The 24,406-nt window shown below is 48.7% G+C and overlaps 1 protein-coding gene across 8 annotated transcripts in view; it reads left to right on the forward strand.

The window, feature by feature from the left end:
* Positions 1 to 24,406, forward strand: part of LOC119965089 (polycomb protein SCMH1-like) — a 331,788-nt gene that overhangs the window by 129,430 nt on the left and 177,952 nt on the right. For 6 of the 8 annotated variants that reach the window (XM_038795382.1, XM_038795417.1, XM_038795392.1 and 3 more), the window contains one exon: positions 20,111 to 20,181. In XM_038795382.1, the coding sequence (XP_038651310.1) occupies positions 20,111 to 20,181 (71 nt within the window). Of the gene's footprint in view, positions 1 to 19,849; positions 19,998 to 20,110; positions 20,182 to 24,406 lie in introns of all 8 variants that reach the window. The other 2 variants (XM_038795407.1, XM_038795398.1) reach the window with 1 other exon arrangement.

The raw sequence follows: 24,406 nt of genomic DNA on the forward strand, positions 1-24,406 counted from the left end.
GTGTAATGGGAAGATCTCACTTTTGCTCATGTTGAGTTTGTAGCCCGAGAAGGCTCCAAACTCTTTCAGGAGCGCGATGATTCCGTCCATGCTGCTTTGTGGGTCCGAGATATAGAGGAGCAGATCATCCGCATAGAGTGAGACTCTGTGCTCTCTACCTCCCCTTCGGATCCCCCTCCAATTTTTTGCTGCCCTGAGCGCGATTGCTAGCGGTTCGATTGCTAGTGCGAACAGCAGCGGGGACAGTGGGCATCCTTGTCTGGTGCCCCTGTGCAGCTGGAAGTATTGGGAGTTGGTATTGTTGGTCTGTACACTCGCCATGGGAGCGTTGTACAGGAGCTTTACCCAAGCGGTGAACCCTGTTCCAAGCCCGAACCGCTCCAGTACCTCTATGAGGTATTTCCATTCGACTCTGTCGAAGGCCTTTTCTGCGTCCAGGGAGACGATCACCTCCTGTGTTCTCTCCCCGGAGGGGGTCATTATCGCGTTCAGCAGGCGCCTGATGTTCGCGGTCAGCTGTCTACCTTTGACAAAGCCCGTCTGGTCCTCTGTGACCACCTCAGGTACACAGTCTTCTAGCCTTTTGGCTAGGATTTTGGCCAGTATTTTGGCGTCTGCGTTCAGCAGAGATATGGGTCTGTATGACCCACATTCCGTTGGGTCTTTGTCTTTCTTAGGTATCAGCGAGATTGAGGCCTGTGCTAACGTGGGTGGCAACGTGCCCCTAGCTAGCGAGTCTGTGAACATCTCCCGCATGTGCGGGGCCAGCGCTGTCGCAAATTTTTTGTAGAAGTCCGCCGGGAATCCGTCCGGTCCCGGCGCCTTCCCCGCCTGCATGGAGCTAATGCTCTCCATGATCTCTCCCAGTGCTAGTGGTGCTTCCAGATCCCGTTTTCTGCCCTCTCCCACAACTGGTATGTTCAGTCCGTCAAGAAACCGGTTCATCCCAGCCTTCCCCGTTGGGGGCTCTGAGGTGTACAGCTCTTGGTAGAAGGCCTTGAAGGTTTTGTTAATCTTCTCTGGTTCTGTTTCCAACGTGCCTCTGGTATCTCTGATTTGCGCGATTTCTCTGCTGGCTGCCTGCTTTCTCAGCTGGTGGGCCAACAGGCGGCTGGCGCAAGTTCTTTCTTGATTCTTCCAAACATCCTTCCAACGGGGAATTTTGAATGGCTATGGGACAGAAGGAGGCCTTTCAGCCTCCTGAGCCTGTGGACTGCTCTTTGCAAGAGCAATTCAGCTTGCCCCAATTCCCCGCCCTTTCCCCATAGCCCTGAAACAAATTTCTTTCAGATGCTCAACCAATTCCCTTTTGGAAAACACAAATGGATCTGCCTTCACCATACTATCGAGCAGTTATAGAGTCATAAGAGTTATCTAGTACAGAAGAAACCCTTCGGCCCATCGTGTATGCGGCAATAAAACTATACAAAATTTACACTAACACTTTCCAGCACTTAGCCTTGAATGTTTTGACATTTCAAGTGCTCAGCTACATATTTTTTAAAGATTGTGAGCTTTCCCGCCTCTACTACCCTCTCAGGCAGTGCACTCTAGATTCCTATTGCCCTCTGGGTGAAAATTCTTTTCCTCAAACCCCTCTAAACCACCTGCCTCGTCTTAAAACTATGGCCCCTCATTATTGACCCTTCAACCAAGGGAAACTGCTGCTTCCTATCCACCCTGCCCATGCCCCTCATAACCTTATACACCTCAATCAGGTCTCCCCCTCAACCACCTCTGCTCTAAAGAAAACAACAAGAGACTAACCAGCCTCTCTTCCTAGCTGAAATGTTCCATCCCAGTTAACATCCTGGTGAATCCCCTCTGTACCCTCTCCAGTGCAGTCACATCCTTCCAGCCCTTTCCACTGGTTGCATAAAGTAAGTTTGTTCCCCATGCTGCCTTTGGTTATTTGGCCAATCACCTTAAACTGTTGTCCTCTGGTTCTTGACCCTTCTGAAAATGGCAACAGTTCCTCTCGATCTACTCTATCCAGACTCCTCGGTTGTGAATCATGTGACATTATGTGAAATGTACAGAATACAAAGGGTTGGTGAAGAAGGCACTCCTGGAACGGGGTCGTGGCGAGAGGTGCTTGGTCCTCCCAAGCTTTATTAACTGTTACTGGGCGGCCAACATATTGATGGCCAGGAAGTGGGTAGTGGGGGAGGCGTTGGTTTGGGACTGAGTGGAAGCAGCATCCTGCAAGGGCTTGAGCTTGGAGGCTTTATTGACGGCACTCTGCTGTTCTCACCAGCTCGGTACTCTACAAGCCCTGTGGTGTTGGCAGCCCTAAGGGTGTGGGGGCAATGGAAGCAGAACATGGGACTGGAGGGGGCGTCAGTGTGGTCACCGATCTGTGACAACTATCGGTTTGCCCTGGGGGTCGGGGTTGGATGGGGGCTTTAAGAGATGGCAGCGGGCAGGGATTGAGAGATTTGGGGATCTATTCATCCAGGGGGGCTTTCCAACTTTGGAGAGATTAGAGGAGTTCGAGCTGCCGGGTGGGAATGTGTTTCGGTATCTTCAGATGCGGGACTTTGTACGGAGGCAGGTTCCAAGCTTTCCTCTCCTCCCCCTGAGGAAAGGGGGATAAGGTGATGTCAAAAATAGGGAATCGAGAGGGGAGGGTTTCGGAGATATACAACGAGTTGATGGAGTGGGGAGCTGGAAGGAGAGCTGGAAATTGAACTGTGGGGGAAAAAGCCTTGAAGAGAGTTAATTCATCCTCGTCGTGTGCCAGACTTGGCTTGATCCAGTTCAAGGTGGTCCACAGGGCTCACATGACAGTAGCCCGGATGAGCAGGTTCTTTGAGAAGATGAAGGATAGATGTGGGTGGTGTGGGGTAGCCCGGCGAACCATGTACATACGTTTTGGGCATGTCCGAAATTGAGGGGATTCTGGCAGGGATTTGCGGACGTTATGTCAGAAGTCCTGGAAGGGAGGGTAACTCCGAGTCCAGAACTGGCAAGATTTTGGGTTTCGGAAGATCCGGGGGCCAAGGGGGAGGGAGGCCGATGTCCTGGCCTTCTCCTTGCTGGGATGGAGGGACTCGGAGCCTCCGAAGTCAGGATTGTGGGTCAGTGATATGGCAGGGTTTCTCAGTCTGGGGAAAAAAAATCAAGTTCGCTTTGGGAGAATCAATTCAGAGGTTCGCCCGGAGGTGGCAGCTGTTTATCAATTTCTTCAAGGAAAATTGAACGTTAGCAGTAAGTGGGGGAGGGGAATTGGAGGTGGGAGGAAAACAGGAGGCATGGCAATGTTAGATAAGGACAGGGAACTTAGGGCGGAATTCTCCACTCCCGCGCGGCATCGGGAAGGCCGTCGTGAACTCGGCCGAGTTTCACAACGGCCTTGGAGGCCGCTCCTCGCACCTAATTCACCCCCACCCGGGGGGCTAGAAGCAGCGCTCCGTAAATCTCGGCCGCCGGGCCTTGACGCTTGCGTCAAGGCGGTGCGCCGAGAATGACGTGACGGCGGCACCTATGTGACGTCAGCCACACATGCGCGGGTTGGCTGGCTCCAACCCACACATGCGTGGCTGACGTCACGACGGCTGACAGCTCCAACCCGCACTTGCGTGGTTGCCGTCTTTCCCTCTGCTGCCCCGCAAGACGTGGCGGGTTGATCTTGCGGGGTGGCGGAGGGGAAAGAGTGCGTCGCTTTGAGACGCTGGCCCGACGATCGGTGGGCACCGATTGCGGGCCAGTCCCCTCCCGAGCACGGCCGTGGTGCTCACTCCCCTCTCCGCCCCCACAAGCTTCAAACGGCACTTTGGCGCCCATGTTCACGACGGCAGTGACCAGGTGTGGTTGCTGCCGTTGTGAACCGCTCGGGAACGGCAGGCCGCTCGGCTCATTCGGGCCGGAGAATCGCCGGTCGCCGTGAAAAACGGCAAGCGCCGATTCTTCCGAGCGGGGGGTGGGGGAATCGCAGGGGGCGTGTCGTGAGTCGCCCGGCCCTCCCATGATTCTCCCACCCGGCATGGGGAGCGGAGAATCGCGCCCTTAGTATATGGGTAATTAGGGGATAGGGTGGGGGTAGTTGGGAATGTTGTTTACTGTTGTTAGTTTTTTTGGTGTTTTGCATGTGTCGGCCCGTGCGGTCGTTTGAGAAATGTTAATGTGTTCAACTGTGAAAATTACAAATGCTTCAATGAAATATTTTCTTTAAAAAAATACAAAGGGTTAATGTTATATCATAATTAACCACTAGATGGAGCTAGATGCATAACTATCGAAAGCACTGACTCACAGGCTTCTGGGAGAAGGCTGGAGAGGAGCAATGAGAGAGATTAGAGTACAGATACAGATAGAGTATAGAGACTAGTGTTAGTAGAGTGTAGATTACTAGATTATTGTTCACTACAGGAGTAAATGGTTGAGCTTTAATAAGTAGTGTAAATAAAAGTTAGCTTCGTTAATGAACTTATCTTCTGTGGTCTTTGTGAACACTGCAACATTCATCCTGATAACAGAATCACAAAGAACACCACCAAGAGAACAGTCCTAACTTTTCCAACCTCTTCTCACAATTAAAAGTGTTTCATCCTGGTAAACCTCCTTTGCATCCTTTCTCAGATACTTTACATCTTTCTGGATGTGTGCAGCCCAGTGTTGTCCACAATACTCCATATAACCAGCGATTTATCAAGTTCATGCGTGATCTCTTCAATTTTATATTTTATTTCTCTATTTCACTTTGATATTTTTTCTGTTTATTTATAAACTCATGTAACCGGTATACTGTTTATAAAATCTATTTTATCACTCACCCTACCCCATTTTGATGACTAAGGTGTCTCTGCCCATCTACATTTTCAAAATCATGCCATTTATGATTCATCTGCAATGTGGTGAGGTATGCAAACGTTATATATGCAACAGGATCCTACAAATTTTTTTGCATAAATTTAGAGTACCCAATTCTTTTGGGATTGAACCCGGGTCTTCAGTGCCATGAGGCAGTAGTGCTAACCACTGTGCCACCGTGCAGCCCCCAGGATCCTACAAACTATAACAGAGTGAATAACTGATACATTTAGTGCATCAGTTAAGGAAAGAATGTTGTTTCAAACACTAAGGGAATTATCTGCTTCTCTTTAAGTAGTATCGTGGGATCTTTAATTTGCCAGCCTTGGCTCAGTTGACAGCAGTCTCGCCCCTGAGTCAGAAGATTGTGTGTTCAACTCGACTCCAGAGATTTGAGTGTATGATCTCGGATGACTCTTCGGTGCTGCACTGTCAGAGGTGCTGATCTTTTGAATATGATAAACTGAGACTCTGTTTTCTCTCTCTTTGTTTGTAAAAGATCCTGTGGCACTATTTGGAAGACAGCAGGGAAGTCTCCCCAGCGTCCTGGATAATAGATTTTTTGATAATTTTCACATTCTGTTCCTGGGATTTTACTGGGAATTGACTGCCATGTTTCCTATGGTAGAACGGAGACTGCATTTGAAGCCTAGTCATTGATGAAGCACATTGAGACAAGATAGTGGAATGCATTCTTTTATTCAGTAAAGAGGGTTGAGGCAAATATGTAGAAAGCACAGTTGCTTCACAGTTGCTCCAAGGTCCCAGATTCGATTCCTGGCTTGGGTCACTGTCTGTGCGGAGTCTGCACGTTCTCCCGTGTCTGCATGGGTTTCCACCGGGTGGACTGGTTTCCTCCCACAGTCCAAAGATGTACAGGTTAGGTTGATTGGCCATGCTAAATTGCCCTTCGTGTCCAAAAAGGTTAGGTGGGTTTCTGGGTTATGGGGATAGGGTAGAGGTGTGGGGTGTTCTTTCAAGTGCAGTGCAGACTCGATGGGCCAAATGGCCGCCTTCTGCACTGTAAATTCTATGTCTAGTGTCCTGAAAAAACAGAAAATCAAGTTAAACTCTAAACCTTTTCAGCTGCTGCTTTGATTTGTCACTTCCATTCAATTCACAATTTCTAATGCAACAGGAATGCGGTTATGATGAAGTATAAAAATACAAGTTAACAACACAAACAATGCAGTGTATTTGTGTTTGCGAAGAAACTTTGGCACAAATAGTTTGCCGTTGTGAGGAATTCAACAGCAATGAAATAATTCTTTATTTTACAGTTCAAGGTTTACTTTACTTTGAGGAAGCCTGAAGGATGTAAAACATAATGGACGGAATTCTCCGCAATGCCCGACACCGTTGTGAAACCCGGAGTGTTTCACGACGGCGTCGGAGGGCGCTATTCGCCCCCTATTCTCCCCCCCCCCCCGGGGGGCTAGGAGCGGCGTTCCGTAAATCTCGGCCGCTGGGCCTTGTCGCTGGCGTCAAGGCCCGGCGCACCGAGAATGATGCGGCCGGCGGCGCATTAAGACGTCAGCCGTGCATGCGCGGTTGCCGGCTTCCTCTCCGCTGCCCCGCAAGACGTGGCAGCTTGATCTTGCGGGGCGGCGGAGGGGAAAGAGTGCGTCCCTTGGAGACGCCAGCCCAACGATTGGTGGGCACCGATCGCGGGCCAGTCCCCTCCTGAGCACGGCCGTGGTGCTCGCTCCCCTCGCCGCCCCCCCCCCCCCCCCCCCCCCCCCCAAGCCACAAACTCACCTTTGGTGCCATGTTCACGCCGGCAGCGACCAGGTGTGGTTGCGGCGACCTGCGATTCTCCGGGCCGCATGTCGCAAAACGCGACACGCCATTTTGGGGGGGGGGGGGTGGGAGAATCGCGGGGGGGTCCAGAGTGGCCCTCCCCCGATGCTCCCACCCGGCCTGGGCAGCGGAAAATCTCACCCGATGATCCTATGTGAGCTTGATTATAGTACAGGGGAATGAAGTGATTACATTTATGGTTTCTGTGCCTAAACAGGAGGCTTTCATAAAATCTGCTGGGATGATTTAAATTTCTGACAGGCATCTTTTGGGTGGAGCAAATCGGAAGAATACACCACAAGGAGGCCACTGAGCCTGTCCTGTCTGCTCTTTAGAAAATCTGACTCCCTGGGCGCGATTCTCCGCTCCACACGCCGGGTGGGAGAATCGCGGGAGGGCCGGGCGACTCATGCCACGCCGCCCTGGCACCCCCTGCGATTCTCCCACCCACCACTCGCAGAATCGGCGCTCGCTGTTTTTCCAGGTGACCGGCGATTCTCCGGCACGGATGGGCCGAGCGGCCTGACGTTCTCGACCGGTTCACACCGGCGGCAACCACACCTGGTCGCTGCCTTCGTGAACGTGGCGCCAAAGTTTTGTTTGTGGCCTGTGGAGGGCGGAGAAGGGAGTGAGCACCACGGCCGTGCTCGGGAGGGGACTGGCCCGGCGTCTCCAAGGGACGCGCTCTATCCCTTCCGCCGCCCCGCAAGATCAAGCCGCCACGTCTTGCGGGGCAGCGGAGGTAAAGACGGCAACCGCGCATGCGCAGGTTGGAGCCGGCAGCCATCGTAACGTCAGCCACGCATGCGCGGGTTGGAGCCGGCCAACCTGCGCATGTGCGGCTGACGTCACATAGGCGCCGCTGTCGAGTCATTCTCGGCTTGCCGCCTTGACGCAAGTATCAAAGCCCGGCGGCCGAGATTTACGGAGTGCCGCTCCTAGCCCCCTGGGTGGGTGGGGGCGGGGGGGTGAATAGGGTGCGAGGAGCGGCCTCCGAGGCCGTCGTGAAACTCGGCCGAGTTCACGACGGCCTTCCCGATGCCGGGCGGGAGCAGAGAATTCCGCCCTTAGTTCCCTGTCCTTATCTAACATTGCCATGCCTCCTGTTTTCCTCCCTCTCCCTCCCACATCCCTGCAATCTGCTTCTTTTTCAAGCATTTATCCAATTCCCTTTTTGAGGGGAAGGGAGGGTTCGTTGTGGGCCGAGTGGGTCGGATCGAGGGGAGGGAAAGGATATCGGGGAAGAGGGGGTTGAGGAGAGGTGGGTTTCCGAGAAGGGGCCTTAGGGTCAGGACACCGGGATGGGGACCCGGTGTGTGGGGGGGAGGCGGATGGATTTCCTGTGGAGGTGGAGGCCAAGGAATGGAAGGCAACCCCATGTGTGTGGGGGTGGGGGTGGGGGGGGGGGGGGGGGGGGGGGGGCGGTGGTGACGGTGGTGTTGGCAATAAACTAGGGGTGTTTGGGACAGTGGTTAGTGGGGAGCAATGGCCCAGGGGTATGGGTGGAGGGGTGATTCATTGAGATTGTCTGATGGGGATTCCCTTGAGGAGGGGTGGTTCGGGACTAGGAACCCCTGGGGGGCGGGGAGGGGGTGTTGATTAGTCGAGGGGTGGGGAATACCCTGGGGACGGGGGAGGTACGGAACTGCACCGGGGTCGCGGGGCCCAGGAATGTGGGAGTGTCCCATGCAAGGTTCAGTCTGGGTCTTTGAAATAGTTACACTGAGGTTAGAAGTTAGAGGTTAGAATGGGGCCTCACGGTAGCATGGTGGTTAGCATCAATGCTTCACAGCTCCAGGGTCCCAGGTTCGATTCCCGGCTGGGTCACTGTCTGTGTGGAGTCTGCACGTCCTCCCCGTGTGTGCGTGGGTTTCCTCCGGGTGCTCCGGTTTCCTCCCACAGTCCAAAGATGTGCGGGTTAGGTGGATTGGCCATGCTAAATTGCCCGTAGTGTAAGGTAACTAGAGGTCACCCTGTTGGGAGTTTTCTATAGGCCACCTAATAGTTCTAGGGATGTAGAGGAAAGGATGGCGAAGATGATTCTGGAAAAGAGCGAAAGTAACAGGGTAGTTGTTATGGGAGACTTTAACTTTCCAAATATTGACTGGAAAATATATAGTTCGAGAACATTAGATGGGTCATTCTTTGTACAATGTGTGCAGGAGGGTTTCCTGACACAATATGTTGACAGGCCAACAAGAGGCGAGGCCACATTGGATTTGGTTTTGGGTAATGAACCAGGCCAGGTGTTAGATCTGGAGGTAGGTGAGCACTTTGGAAACAGTGACCACAATTCGGTGACCTTTACGTTAGTGATGGAAAGGGATAAGTATACCCCGCAGGGCAAGAGTTATAGCTGGGGGAAGGGCAATTATGATGCCATTAGACATGACTTAGGATGTGTTGGTTGGAGAAGTAGGCTGCAAGGGTTGGGCACACTGGATATGTGGAGCTTGTTCAAGGAACAGCTATTGCATGTTCTTGATAAGTACGTACCAGTCAGGCAGGGAGGAAGGGGTCGAGCGAGGGAACCGTGGTTTACCAAAGAAGTGGAATCTCTTGTTAAGAGGAAGAAGGAGGCCTATGTGAAGATGAGGCGTGAAGTTTCAGTTGGGGCGCTTGATATTTACAAGCAAGCGAGGAAGGATCTAAAGAGAGAGCTGAGACGAGCAAGGAGGGGACATGAGAAGTCTTTGGCAGGTAGGATCAAGGAAAACCCAAAAGCTTTCTATAGGTATGTCAGGAATAAAAGAATGACTAGGATAAGAGTAGGGCCAGTCAAGGACAGTGGTGGGAAGTTGTGTGTGGAGGCTGAGGAGATAAGCGAGATACTAAATGAATACTTTTCGTCAGTATTCACTCAAGAAAAAGATAATATTGTGGAGGAGAATGCTGAGACCCAGGCTATTAGAATAGATGGCATTGAGGTGCGTAGGGAAGAAGTGTTGGCAATTCTGGACAAGGTGAAAATAGATAAGTCCCCGGGGCCGGATGGGATTTATCCTAGGATTCTCTGGGAAGCCAGGGAAGAGATTGCTGAGCCTTTGGCTTTGATTTTTAGGTCATCATTGGCTACAGGAATAGTGCCAGAGGACTGGAGGATAGCAAATGTGGTCCCTTTGTTCAAGAAGGGGAGTAGAGATAACCCCGGTAACTATAGGCCGGTGAGCCTAACGTCTGTGGTGGGTAAAGTCTTGGAGAGGATTATAAAAGATACGCTTTATAATCATCTAGATAGGAATAATATGATTAGGGACAGTCAGCATGGTTTTGTGAAGGGTAGGTCATGCCTCACAAACCTTATCGAGTTCTTTGAGAAGGTGACTGAACAGGTAGATGAGGGTAGAGCAGTTGATGTGGTGTATATGGATTTCAGTAAAGCGTTTGATAAGGTTCCCCACGGTCGTCTAGTGCAGAAAATACGGAGGCTGGGGATTGAGGGTGATTTAGAGATGTGGATCAGAAATTGGCTAGTTGAAAGAAGACAGAGAGTGGTAGTTGATGGGAAATGTTCAGAATGGAGTTCAGTTATGAGTGGCGTACCACAAGGATCTGTTCTGGGGCCGTTGCTGTTTGTCATTTTTATAAATGACCTAGAGGAGGGCGCAGAAGGATGGGTGAGTAAATTTGCAGACGACACTAAAGTCGGTGGAGTTGTAGACAGTGCGGAAGGATGTTGCAGGTTACAGAGGGACATAGATAAGCTGCAGAGCTGGGCTGAGAGGTGGCAAATGGAGTTTAATGTGGAGAAGTGTGAGGTGATTCACTTTGGAAAGAATAACAGAAATGCGGAATATTTGGCTAATGGTAAAATTCTTGGTAGTGTGGATGAGCAGAGGGATCTCGGTGTCCATGTACATAGATCCCTGAAAGTTGCCACCCAGGTTGATAGGGTTGTGAAGAAGGCCTATGGTGTGTTGGCCTTTATTGGTAGAGGGATTGAGTTCCGGAGCCATGAGGTCATGTTGCAGTTGTACAAAACTCTAGTACGGCCGCATTTGGAGTATTGCGTACAGTTCTGGTCGCCTCATTATAGGAAGGACGTGGAAGCTATGGAACGGGTGCAGAGGAGATTTACCAGGATGTTGCCTGGTATGGAGGGAAAATCTTATGAGGAAAGGCTGATGGTCTTGAGGTTGTTTTCGTTAGAGAGAAGAAGGTTAAGAGGTGACTTAATAGAGGCATACAAAATGATCAGAGGGTTAGATAGGGTGGACAGCGAGAGCCTTCTCCCGCGGATGGAGGTGGCTAGCACGAGGGGACATAGCCTTAAATTGAGGGGTAATAGATATAGGACAGAGGTCAGAGGTGGGTTTTTCACGCAAAGAGTGGTGAGGCCGTGGAATGCCCTACCTGCAACAGTAGTGAACACGCCAACATTGAGGGCATTTAAAAATTTATTGGATAAGCATATGGATAATAAGGGCATAGTGTAGGTTAGATGGCCTTTAGATTTTTTCCATGTCGGTGCAACATCGAGGGCCGAAGGGCCTGTACTGCGCTGTATCGTTCTATAATGGGGGGATTGTTGGGTTACGGGTATGTGGGTTTAAGTAGGGTGATCATTGCTCGGCACAACATCGAGGGCCGAAGGGCCTGTTCTATGCTGTACTGTTCTATGTTCTAAGTGTTTTTATGTCTTCTTAATTCATTCAGAGCAACAATTAGCAGAACCATCCAAAGTTTGTGATTTAAATCGCCTAGTCGGATGGGTTCCCAGCGCAGTGCAGGGGAAGTTAGCCCTTCTGGACAATTGCCGTGTGCACCCTTATCTGGGAACATCCGAGAGGGATTCCCGAATGCATCTTTGGGATACCACCCCAAATGCGACACTGGGGAGGCACTGTCTCTGTGTTGTGTGTTCATTCCTATTGTGTCAGATTCCCCCGACTCCCCACCAGGTCGTCCACCGCGGCCACAGGCCTGAGCTCCCATTGGGTGGTTACGGCGGGAGTTCGGCCGGTCTCCCGCGGTGAATCGCTGCAGGGGCCTCTTTCAGTGGCCCGCAACTGGCGCCGCGGTGACTGCGCGGGCACGATTGGCGGAGAATCGTTTCCTGGCGTCTGCGTGGTGGGAATTTCCCGTGTCCCCGCCGATTCTCCGACCTGGCGCGGGCTCGGAGAATCCCGCCCAAGAGGTCTCCCATTTAAGAGGACCTGAGAAGAAATCTTTTCTTAGACTCGTGAATCTATGACGCTCTCTTCCTCAGAGAGCAATAGAGGCAGGGTGAGTCAATATTTTTAAGGCAGAGATAAATAGTTGCTCAACTAACAAGGGAGACGAAAGTTATCATGGGGAGGGTGTCAGTGGAATGAGGAGTTGATGACCCATTCCTGCTTCCTTGTGCATATGAAAATAAAGTGAGCATTAAGAATGGGATCAATATTTTGACCATTTTTAGATTTGTAGAACCTTCTTTTTCCAGGAATATTTTTGAGAGCTGCCCATGTTTCTGGTAGGAATTTTCCAGTAACTTTTGTTGCTTTGCCAGAGAATGGACTGTCCATGATTGAGATGCCACATGAAACCTGATGAAATAAGACCTTCCATTCAATGCAGTTCTCTGTTGGCCGTTGTAATGACTGGCATGAAATTGAGAAATAAACATTTGAATTGGCACCTTGTTATTGAAGCATTTGCTATAAACCTGTTCTTACACAGCAGTTAGGAAATGCATTCAGTGTTCCAACTCTCGTGGCAATGCGAAGCCTATAATCAATCAGTGGTTAGCTATCACTTCTGCAGCAAGAACTCAAGAGTAGCCAATTATTTCTAGAAATAGTGAAGCTGCCAATAGCAGTCTTAATAGATTATTCCTGTTGGATTTTGGCTGTCACTTATCAAAGTAAGCAGTAGGAGTGGCCTATTCTATCCCTCGAGCCTGCTCCCTCATTTCACCAAAAATAAGCGTGGCTCTGTGGCACAATGGACAGCATGTTGGACGTCTTGTCAGCATCTGATGACACAGTTCCGCAAGGTCGTGGGATGAACGACATGGTAGCACAGTGGTTAGCGCAGTTGCTTCACCGCTCCAGGGTCCCAGGTTCGATTCCCGCCTTGGATCACTGACTGTGTGGAGTCCACACGCTCTCCCCATGTCTGTGTGGGTTTCCTCTGGGTGCTCCGGTTTCCTCCCACAGTCCAAAGATGTACAGGTTAGGTGGATTGGCCATGATAAATTGCCCTTAGTATCCAAAAAGGTTGGTTGGGGTTTCTGGGTTAAGGGATAGGGTGGAGGCATGGGCTTAATCGGGGTGCTCTTTCCAAGGGCCGGTGCAGACTCAATGGGCTGAATGGTCTCCTTCTGCACTGTAAATTCTATGAAAAATCTTGATGTTGTGGTCGCACACATTGAACATTTAGGGAGTGGAACCCCTTCCTGTTAATGAAAGGCACTCTCTGATGCCCTGGTGCATGCAAGTCAACATGTACGCTGTCTATTAGCACCTGGACCAAGGGTATCCTGGTGATGGTGGACAATGCTGCTGCCCGGGCATCTTGAAAGGCTTGGTCTAGCTCAAAGTTGATATGGTCAGCTGCCTGGGCATTCAGGGCATCTGTGGTGACTTCACGGATGCACTTATGAGCTGTAGCTTGTGAGATGCCACACAAGTCCCTGATCGAGCCCTGGAATCAACCGGTGGAATAAAAGTTCAGGGCTGTGGTGACCTTCACCGCCACCGGGAGCAGATATCCTCCTCCTCCTCCACACGGTACCAAATCTGCAATGACATGGCACAGGTCCCACACTGTCTCCTTGTTGAGACAGAGCCTCCCATGGCACATGCCGACTGTCATCTCCTCGTATAACCAATGACGCCTTTACACCTTGGGCCATTGCCAGCATCCCCCTCTGGGTCCTTCCTCGGCCTGATGGTTGGCCGAGCCTGCAGGGTGTACAGCGGCCCACTGTGGTGCCGCCTCTAGCCTGCATTAATGCGGCTGCAGCCTTCTCCAGCATATGGGGCTGCCTCCAGCGCTGTGAGGGCGGCCGCTGCAACAACACCATCCACTGTGCAATCTGTAACGAATTGAAGGAGAGCGAGCGCCAATCAGTTAGGGCTTCCACCCCTGAACCTTCATATCCACCAAGCCTCCCCCACCCTTGCGTGTCCTGCCTTCTCTCAGACTCCTGTCTTTCTGCTGACAGCACGCTTACACACATCACCTAAACGGGGTCTGCATTGGGGGCTCTTGAACTAGGACCACTGTGCCTGGGGGTAGGGGATGGGAGAGCATGGGCAACAGGTGTCGGGGGTGCAGGCCGGCCCGCAGTGCAGAATAACATGACAGAGGTTGCACATGCATCAGGTGTTAGATGTTTAATGATGAGCATTTGAATCTTCCAATGTCCCTAGCAGCAGATGGTGCCCCCCCCCCCCCCTCCATGCCCACTCAGTGCTCCTCAATTGTCTTAATCTTCCGTGCTCTGCTGCTATGGGTGTGTCCCCAGGATGCACTTGAGACACGCCAGTGTCAAGAGGGGGGATTCGGATGAAGTGCAGACTGCCTTTGTTTCTCTGGTGGCCGGCACTGGGTCAGCCTCCAGTACTCCCTCCTCCCAGATGGCACCTGTAGGGTCCTGTGGGTCCCCACGGGAAGTGAGCTCTAGAGATCCCTGACGTCCTGGCACCTCCCCGTTGCCTGCATCATGGTGTTGACACCCTGAGCAATGCTCCTTCGTGGATGAGGAAATGGAAGGGTGGGTTAGTAAGTTTGCCGATGACACAAAGGTTGGTGGAGTTGTAGATAGTGTTGAGGGCTGTTGCAGGACATTGACAGGATGCAGAGCTGGGCTCAGAAGTGGCAGATGGAGTTCAAGCTGGATAAATGTGAAGTGATTCATTTTGGAAGGTTGAATTTGAATGCTGAATACAGGGTTAAAGGCAGGATTCTTGGGAAATGTGGAGGAACAGAGTAATCTTGGGGTCCATGTACATATATCCCCCAAAGTTGCCACCCAGGTTGATAGCGTTGTAAAGAAGGCGTTTGGTGTGTTGGCTTTCATTAACAGGGGGATTGAGTTTAAGAGCCGCGAGGTTTTGCTGCAGCTTTATAAAATCCTAGTTAGACCACACTTGGAATATTGTGTCCAGTTCTGGTTGCCTCATTATAGGAAGGATGTGGATGCTTTGGAGATAATACAGAGGAGATTTACCAGGATGTTGTCTGGAATGGAGGGCATGTCTTATGAAGAAAGATTGAGGGAGCTAGGGCTATTCTCACTGGAACGAAGAAGGGAGAGAGGTGACTTGATAGAGGTGTACAATGTGATGAGGGGCTTGGATAGAGTGGATAGCCAGGGACTTTTCCCCAGGGTGGAAATGGCTGTCATGAGGGGACATAGTTTTAAGGTGATTGGAGGAAGGTATAGGGGAGATGTCAGAGGTAGGTTCTTTACAGAGAGTGGTGGGTGCGTGGAATGCACTGCCAGCAGAGGTGATGGAGTCTGAGTCATTAGGGACATTTAAGCGACTCATGGACAGGCACATGGACAGCAGTAAATTGAAGGGGTGTAGGTTAGGTTGACCTTAGATTAGGATAAATGGTCGGCACAACAAAGTGTAGCCATCTGGGGTGGCCACTTCCAACTAGGGACAGAGAAACTTGCAAAGCCTCGCGGGTAAAATGGACAAAGCCAAGACTCAGGCAGGCTCAGAGCCTGAAATGTATATTTGTAAGCAAGGAGTCCAGACGGTATCGAAACTCTGTCTAATTAGCATTTTAATGGGCCGATTAGCATTTGATGGCCCACCTTCACCAGGACAAAGGACTGGTACTCGAACAACCGGGGCAGTCCCAGACATTTCGGCGCCACTCCCTGTTCAAGGGACACACAAACAACGGGGTCAATGACCGCTTGGGACATGCCCAGCCATCCAGATCCCCGCCCACTTATTGGTAAGGAATCGAACAGAGTGATCAGGAATCACCCAATTAGTGAGGTCCAAACTGAAAGGACCGCCCGAAAGAGCGCGAAAGTATAGGAAGAGAGTCCGCCACATGTTCATCCTCTTTTGGTCCTGGCGCCCCGGCAACGTCCATCTCCAATCGTAGCACCACAAGAAGCAAGTCCAAGTTCAACGCTCGCTACCAGACGGATGAGCCTAGCTGAGCAGCAGTTACTTCTCCAGACTCGATAAATCCAGAATCGGACAGCAGCCACTGTTCCTCTGACCTAAGCCGGGTGCCTGAATTAGGTACAGGTTGTCTTAGTCGATAGGTGTAGTTAACCATTAGTGTTTATGTTGCATGACTAATTGTGTGTAAATAAAGTACCCTTGACCTTGAACTAACAAACTGGTGTTTGGCTCTTTGATCAATAGCCGGTTGAACCTTGTGGTGGTATCATTTGATACCTGGTGACTCTGAGCATTAGAACATATATATCAAAAGAAAGGAGGGCAAACTCACAGATTGCCATAATTGGAATAGAGCCACAGGAAAAGAAAGACAACAAAAGGGCCTGTACTATGCTGTGCTGTTCTATGTGACTGGGACATGCTCCGGTGAGCCTCGGCAATGTTCACCTGCATCTGCGCCATACTCTGCAGAGCCTCGGCAATATCCACCTGCATTTGGGACACGTTCCTTGCCAACTGGGACATGATGATGTGGCCCTCAGCCATGGCTGTCACTGACTGAGCCCCGCCCTGGACACCACCACTCATGATGCTAATGTCGTGCTCCTGGATTTCCACTGCGGTCGCCACCCTAGCGGTGCTGGCCTCGGTACCATGCATTCCATCTGCTATCTCATGTGCTCATAGGCTTTGAGACTCCTCCAATCCCCGGAGTGTCACTGACATCCCCTCCTGAATCAACAGCCAAGCCTGCGTCAGTTCTGGGATAATCTTGCCCAGAGGCTTGGCATTTGACTGGGTCTGAGCTGAGTTCTGGGATCCAGCAGACCTGTGGATGGGGCTGACCTCAGATGGCACTGCCCCATCAGCTGAAGATTCTGCGGGAGAAGGGACATGGGGTCATTTTGTCTGACATGAACAACTCACTTGATGCAGGTCATCTGGGTGAAGGGAAGTGGACCGTCACCTCTGTAGCGCAGGCCAACCTCGCTGTTCATGACTGCTCTCTCCACAGCCAGCCCTACGATCTCCAGGGCTTCTCTTAGGGGGGTAAGGACTCTGATGTTTGGCACTTCGCTGCCTGGCTGGGCCTTTTCACACTGACTATAGGCTAACTTCTTCTATGGGGCAGAGGGGGCATTGTGAGCTGTGTACTTGGTGCATCAGGAAGGATCTATGGCAGGTGGCATGGAGGGGTTGTGCTGGTGGGTGCCAGGGTGTGCTTGGTGGGAGGGGTGCGGGGGGTGGTGGTTGCTGAGGATAGAAAATAGAACAAACAGTGCAGAAGGTGGCCATTCGGCCCATCGCGTCTGCACTGACCCACTTAAGCCCTCACTGCCACCCTATCCCTGTAACTCAATAACCCCTCCTGATCTTTTTTTATTTGGACACGAAGGGCAATTTAGCATGGCCAATCCACCGCACAGATAATAACCCAGCGGGGAATCGAACCTGGGACCCTGGCGCTGTGAAGCCACAATGCTAACCACTGTGCAACTGTGCTGCCCTGGCTAGGGGATGGCAGACAGAACTGATGCCAGACGGCCGGCATTAACTTACTCTTGCGGCCCGGTGGGGGCCGTTGGGTCTTCTCCTTTCACTGTACAGCAATCCTCCTGGTCACGCTGGCCTAACTGACGGCCCCTGCCGCTGCCTCCCAGGCAGCATTGGCCCTGCTGTTGGTACTCCGACCCCCGAGGGAAAACAGGGTGACCCACCTCACCAGAAGCCACGCCAGGTTGGCATCACCGAAACGCGGCATAGGTCTAGAAAGTGCTAGGCTTGTGTGCTGACTGTTCATAAGGAGCGTTTAAAAGCAGCTCCCCCTTGTTAGCAGGGGGACTCCTGGGGGTGAGTCTGTCAAGTCAGCTGGCGTTACAGCCAGTTCCAGCGTAAAGCTCAAAAGGGATAATTGTCATCCCTAAGTGCCATTAAATACAGGCCATGTTCTCGCTGGGTCGGCCGTCAGGAAACACCCAGGAAATCGCGCCTGATGAGACACTTTTTGATTAAATCGTACCCCTTATCTGGTTCACGGCAATAGCATCCGGTGCCGCCGGCCGGGAGCATCCTGCTCCTTGCGGTGCCTGGTGAAAACCCTGTTTAGAGTACATATAAACGTCAATAAGCAGGTAAAATTGATTAGAACACTGAATACGGGTTGTTTCATATTTATTTGTTTAATAAAATGCGACTGTTCATCAATAAAATAATTTAGATTTTAATCCAGCAAAGTATCCCAAGGTGCATCTTGGCAAAGTGGCAAACAAAAATTGTCAATGTGCCAAAGAAGATATTTCAAGAAGTGTCTGAAAACTTGGGGCTGGAATGTAGAGGGGCCCTCACCCCTGGCAGACTATAACGTTGAGGTGAAGTCCACCAATGATTCCGACTGCTGCCCCGCAGAAGTTTAACACTGGGAGCTGAAAAAATTTATTTAAGGTGTGACTTCCCATCCTATCTTGATGGAACATCCTACGTTAGAGGGCTGCAGGCCAATTGGATGTCCGGCAGCACAAGCAGCCACTACTGGTATAACAGGAAATGCCATCAAGGAGCCCAGGTACGTCTGGGGTCAGATACCTTGCTGAGGTCTGCCAACCTGCTTTAGCTGCCTGTCACCAGCTCAGCCCAGGTGATGGTCGGATTAGGCCCTTAAATGGCTGTAAATAGGCTCGAGGATGGGAAGGGTGTCTGATGCCTCCCCTGCAAACCCTGTAACATTTCAGACAAGTTGGCAACAGGCAGGTAGGCAACGGGAAGGCCACCCGTTGGATTTTATTTGCCCATCTGCCTTCATATCAGCCGGTGGGGGAGCGGAAAATCCAGCATATGGTGAAAGAGATAAGTTTGAACAGGTACCTTCAAAGAAGGGGAGAGATGGAGAGCTTTAGTGAGCATTTCAGAACTGAGGGTCTAAATCACGGAAAGCACAGCCATGCTGGGGAGAAAAGAAAATGTGGGCTTCACAAAAGGTCAAAGTTGGAGGGACATCTCAAGGTTTACCGGTCTGGTGGAGACTACAAAGATTGGGAGCGGTGTGGCCATGTAAGTATTTGAACTCAGATTCTCGGCCTTAATGTCCAGAACTACCTTAGGCTTGTCCTGATGCCAAATTTGGTGCTAATCTGCAATACAGCTTGGTGACTTGGTAGTTTTCTAAAATTTGAAATCTTGGGTTGAGGAAGATGTTGAAGTAAGGAATGTATCTATTAGTGGCAGTTGGCAATAAGATCACATGCTGAACTTTCAAAAATTCATGATCTTCAGCCTGTCGGGTCGTCACGGAGTTGGAGATCTAAACCAGCTTTATGGTAGTTACCCAGAATTTTAAACTTGAATTCCCGTGAATGTAATTTTTAATCTGGTGGGTGTGTCAACTTCCTGCAAAAGTGCCAAGATTATGTTGATTGACGGAGTGGGCAAGAAGGTCTGAATGACTTACTCTTGCTCTCCTATTTTCTACATTTTGAACTATGTTTTTCCTGCTCGATAGACACTCGCTCAGTGTCTGTAAATACCGGTTATTTCTGTCGATCAGGGACAAGTAAAATTGAGCGTATTTCATTTTACTCCAGCATATATTTGAGACCAAATCTGCAGAAGCGGCATATTTATTGAGTTTTATTCCCTGTACCAATCTCAGTATTAGACAGTTGTGGCACCAACCCACCAAATTAATTCAGTGTTCTGAACCAGTGTTCATTGTTACATCATAAAAACGATTCCAGTTTTGTGTCATACAAGCTAACTTGGTTCTACGTTTTTCTGATGCCACAAATGACTTGTAAAAAGTAATTGGCAAAAGCAAGCTTAAAGCAACGCAGTACCACAGCTTGTACTGTCAGTACACCCAACATTGAAATTCGTAGCTTGTTGCAATAATATTGGGATGCTTAAATCTTGGATAGCCTGTAAAAGTCCACCCTGGTGTGTGTCATTGACTCTGTCCCAATTTTCCTTGGCTTTTCTGTGTTTCTTTTAAAACATAGCATCTCACTGCTTCACCACCCCTTGAATTTTTTGAGGTGCAAGTGACATGTCCGGATCTCAGCCCAGTTTGAACTCAGCCCCAGTGTTGACTTTAGATCCATTCTGTGATTCACAAGGCACCACTGCAGTCATACTACAGTCTTTGCTTTCTGCCTATATAGCTGGCTGGGTTCAATGTGTATGGAAACATTGAGCACACATCAGGACAAAGGATGCGATGAGAACAAATGGAACCGATAAAACGTTCCAAAGTGGTTTTTGACCTTTATTATGCTGAAGCAAGTACAAAGTTTACTTCTGAATTTACAGGTTTGTGACTAGACTTAGGAACTTACAGAGTAAATGATGTTTCCTTCCCATTTTTCTTTCTTTGTTTTTTGTTACTGAATTTAATTTATTCACCATTTTATTTCTGCTTTCAGGTCATTTCAGTTGGGACAAATACCTTAAGGAGACAGGTGCTGTTGCTGCCACTTCCCATTGTTTTAAGCAGGTGAAATAGGCTTTTATTTCATTTTCGTGCTGTGATAATTTGTATAGAGCTGAGGTTGGCTGCGATATTCACAAGGATATCGGCATTTGTCACCTCTAACAATGTATGATATTAATTGTGAAAATTAGTGAAGTGAGACGTAATCATTATCTTTCTAGCGATCAGGGATATCCCTGCAAGACTATCTGCTATTCAGTTATTTTCAGAATAGTGCTAATCCATATTCCATTTGCATTTGTGTCCGGATCATGTAATCCCTTCCCGTGATTCAAAATAGCTATTGATTTGGCAAAAGATTAACAAGAAATTAATGTAAAATTGAAGTCAATGGGAATCGGGGAACAACATAATGCCTCATTGGTTAAAGTCACACCTAGCACAAAGGATGATGGTTGTTGTTGTCGGAGGCCAATCATTCCAGCCCCATGGCACCATGCCAAGAGTTTTCAAGGTAGTGCTGAGCCCAGTCATCTTCTGCTGCTTAACAATGACCTTCTCTCCATCATAAGGTCAGAAGTTAGGGTAGCACAGTGGTCAGCACTGCTGCCTCACAGCGCTAGAAACCTGGGTTCAATTCCAGCCTTGAGCGAGTGAGTGGAGTTTGCACGTTCTCCCGTGTCTGCATGTCTTTCCTCCGGGTGCTCCGGTCTCCTACCACAGTCCAACGATGTGCAGGTTAGATGGATTGCCCATGCTAAATTGCCTCTTAATGTTCAAAGGTGTGCAGGTTAGGTGGAGTTATAAGGATAGGGTGGGGAATGGGTCTAGGGAGGGTGCTCTTTCAGAGGGTGGGTCCAGACACGATTGGCTGAATACCCTCCTTCAGCACTATAGGAGTTCTATGGTTCTAAGTAGGGATGTTCACTTACAGTTGTACAATTGTTCAGCACCATTTGCAACTCCTGAGAAACAGAAACAGTCCATATCCACATGTAAGACCTGCACAGCATTCGAGCTTGGGTTGATAAGTAGTACGTAACACTTGTGCCAACTCCCCTTGACTTTCAATGGCACTACCACCTGAGTTACCTGAGTTACTCACCACCTGTCTCCCCAGAGCTTGTCCACCATCTGCAGAGAACAGGTCAGGAGTGAAATGGAATACTCCTTACTTGCCTAGATGAGACCAATAATACTCAAGTTCAAAACTATCCAGGACAAAGCAGCCTGCTTGATTACCACTCCATCCACCAACTTAAATATTCCTCCTTCCTCCTTCAACAACAGTACACAGTGGCAGCAGTATATACCATCTGCAAGATGCATTACAATAACTGACTAAGACTGCTTTGATATCACTTTCCAAACATGTGGCCTACCACTTAAAAGGATGAAAGCAGCAGATGCACAGGAATGCCACCATTTTCAAATTCTCTTCCAAGCCACGTACCCTTCTGACTTGGAACTGAAGCACCACTTGAAGGCACTTAGGGATTGGAAATAAATGTTGGTTTGCAGTGAAACCCATATCCTGAAAATCAGTAAATAAAATGAATGAGAAGCTTAATTGATGGGTGGAAATTAAGAATTGGAGAGATATAAAATTGGTTTGCATTGGGAACAATAACCAGAAATGTGGGCCTTCTAGATCAATAAACTGTAAAACAAAATAATAAACGGTTGCAAAATGTTGAAAGCTGTAAAACCTTCAGCTTCACATTTGCGATTTCACATTTGCAATTTATAAATAATTCAAATTCCTCTGGAGTGTTTGTTTCTTACCCTCTACACAACTATATGAGTGCTTTACGATTGCTTGACAGTCTAATTTATATGTGCGTTCGGACTGATTCAGCACGTAATAATCAACGATTTATTTTTTGTTGTATAACTTAATCCATTTACCCAACCTGCAATGAATTCTATTCTGAATACTACTTCCTTATCAGTTGGAGTTTAGCCAGTTGCAAATTCCTATTTTAAGCCAAAAAGTCATCTCAAGTTAAATCCAAAGTGACATTTTTTAACTAACTATGGCAAACCTATTATCAACTTATAAAGACTAAAATTGTAGGATAAGCGGTTCTGCATTGACGGGGCATTTTCATTCTGAGAAAGTTAGTCAACTGTTAATTTTCTGGGTTAACGTTGAGCGGATCATAATTTGTTTTTAAAATGGTGACCTTGTCTGCAATTCTGCTTGTGTTTGAATATGCACGTTTTCAAAAGTTTAAAAATTACGTGAAAGGTTTCAGTAACACTGTAGCACACGGTCTCTTGAATTTGCAGGGCTTATGTAAGGAACAGAAGTAGGCCATTCATCCCCTTCAGCTTGTTATGGGCCCAATGAGTTGGCAAGTCCAATTATTTTATCAAAACTAGCATTTGAGTTTGTCCCAATTCTTTTCCCTTCCTGAAGGTGGTGCCTCATGCTCAGATATGGGTGCTGGGGGCTCTCTGGTATCTTGCTATTATTTCTGGGTGAACAAGGGCATGGATTGTTGCCAAACCCTTTAACCACAATACTACCAAGTCCAATTCTGCTATCAGACTCAACTCTCTTTCAGGGACAATCCCTGTCTCACTGATCTAATTTCTTATCTTCCACTTGGACACTAAAGACTCTGGCCTGTTTGAAATGGTCCAAGGATCAAATATGTTATCAATTCAAATCCCTTCATGACCTCCCCCTTCCCCATCTCTGTAACCTCACACAGTTGTGCCACCTTCCAAGATCTATGCACTCCTCTAATTCTGACCTTTTCAGTGACTTACAGGATCTGCACTTCACTGGCAAGTCAAGCAATTATTGCTCTTCCCAATTTCCCCCGAGTACACCCCTGATTTTGCATGGCTGTGCCTTCAACTGCCAAAGCCCTGGAATTCTCTACCTAAACCTTTGTGTCTCTACCTTTCTTTCCACGTTTAAAACATTCCTCCAAATCCACCTCCTTGGCCAAGCTTTTCGTCATCTGCCCTGGTATTTCTTTATGTAGCTCAGTGTCAAATTTATTTGGTGATGTTCCTGTAAAAAAAAAAAATCTTAGGATGTTTCACGATGTTAAGGTCCCATGCAAATACAAGTTATTATCTTCTTTGTCTGTAACCTGGCTTGTTTCAGATTAAGCTGGTTCTAAATTGATCAGTGGAGATGTTTCTTAAAAGGACAATAATGTTTATTATTAGATTTTCCTCTCTGTTGACAGTATCTTTATCATTGTGGCCTATACACTGGATCTGAAATAAAATGAATATGTCTGTATCCTGCCTTACTTGCCGTTATTCCATACTCATGTGATGAGAGGAATCTGGAACTATGGTTGCACTTGATGGGGCTTACTCATTGTCTTGTTAAAATTGTCAGAAAGAATGGATTTGAGACAAATCTAATCAAACCGTTTAAGCAGCTAGGTGTTTCATGAAGTGAAACTATGCTGGTTCCCTGAAAACCTTGAGACTGGCCGGAAAACCATGGGCTGGATTCGCCGTCCCGCTGCGCCACATTTCTGTTTCACCCTGCCGGCGGGATGCTCCGTTACGCCGGCTGGTCAATGGGGTTTCCCATTGTGAGTCAGCCCCACGTCATTGGGAAACCCCCAAGTTTTGCCAGCAAAACGGAACATCCCGCCGGTGGAGAATCCAGACCCATATGTCTGACAGGCCCCAAGATCACCGCTGAACAATTTTTTGCTTTGAAGGCAGTAATTTCATATTTTTCCCATGTTAATATAACCAAAAAACTTTTATTCCAATTCCAGAAATATTTTTCTTAAATTAGCCTGCATGTAGAGCCAGGACTTGAGATTGTGTGATGTAATTGAGTTTATTCCACAGTTATGCATGAAATCACAAAATGTAGTCTATTGTGATATGAAAATGCAATTCAGGGAAAATTACTGAGTTTCACCTTTTTCTTGACTTTTCACCATTTTATAAATACTCCACTCATTGCCTTTTAGCTGATTTTTTTGATCTCTCTTTAGAAATAATTCAAACTTTTTTTTTAGGTAGTGAGATGCTTTTGAAAACACACTTTTGTGTTTTGGCAATCTGTTTGCACATCCTGAGATACTGCAAAACATTGCAAATTAGTATTCCAAAAATAAATCCTCAATCCTAAACATGGCATTGCATTTATAGAGTTTGTGAGTAGATGCTGGTTTGACCATGTTATAACCAACACCAATTGTAGATTTCAAATACGCTCCAGACTCTTCTCTGGTTAATGACCCTTGACAAAATGAAATTGCCCACTGTTTCACAGCAGTTTAGCAAGTGGTTTGGT

This window comes from Scyliorhinus canicula, chromosome 1 (assembly GCF_902713615.1).
Source record: "Scyliorhinus canicula chromosome 1, sScyCan1.1, whole genome shotgun sequence".
NCBI classification, from domain to species: domain Eukaryota; kingdom Metazoa; phylum Chordata; class Chondrichthyes; order Carcharhiniformes; family Scyliorhinidae; genus Scyliorhinus; species Scyliorhinus canicula.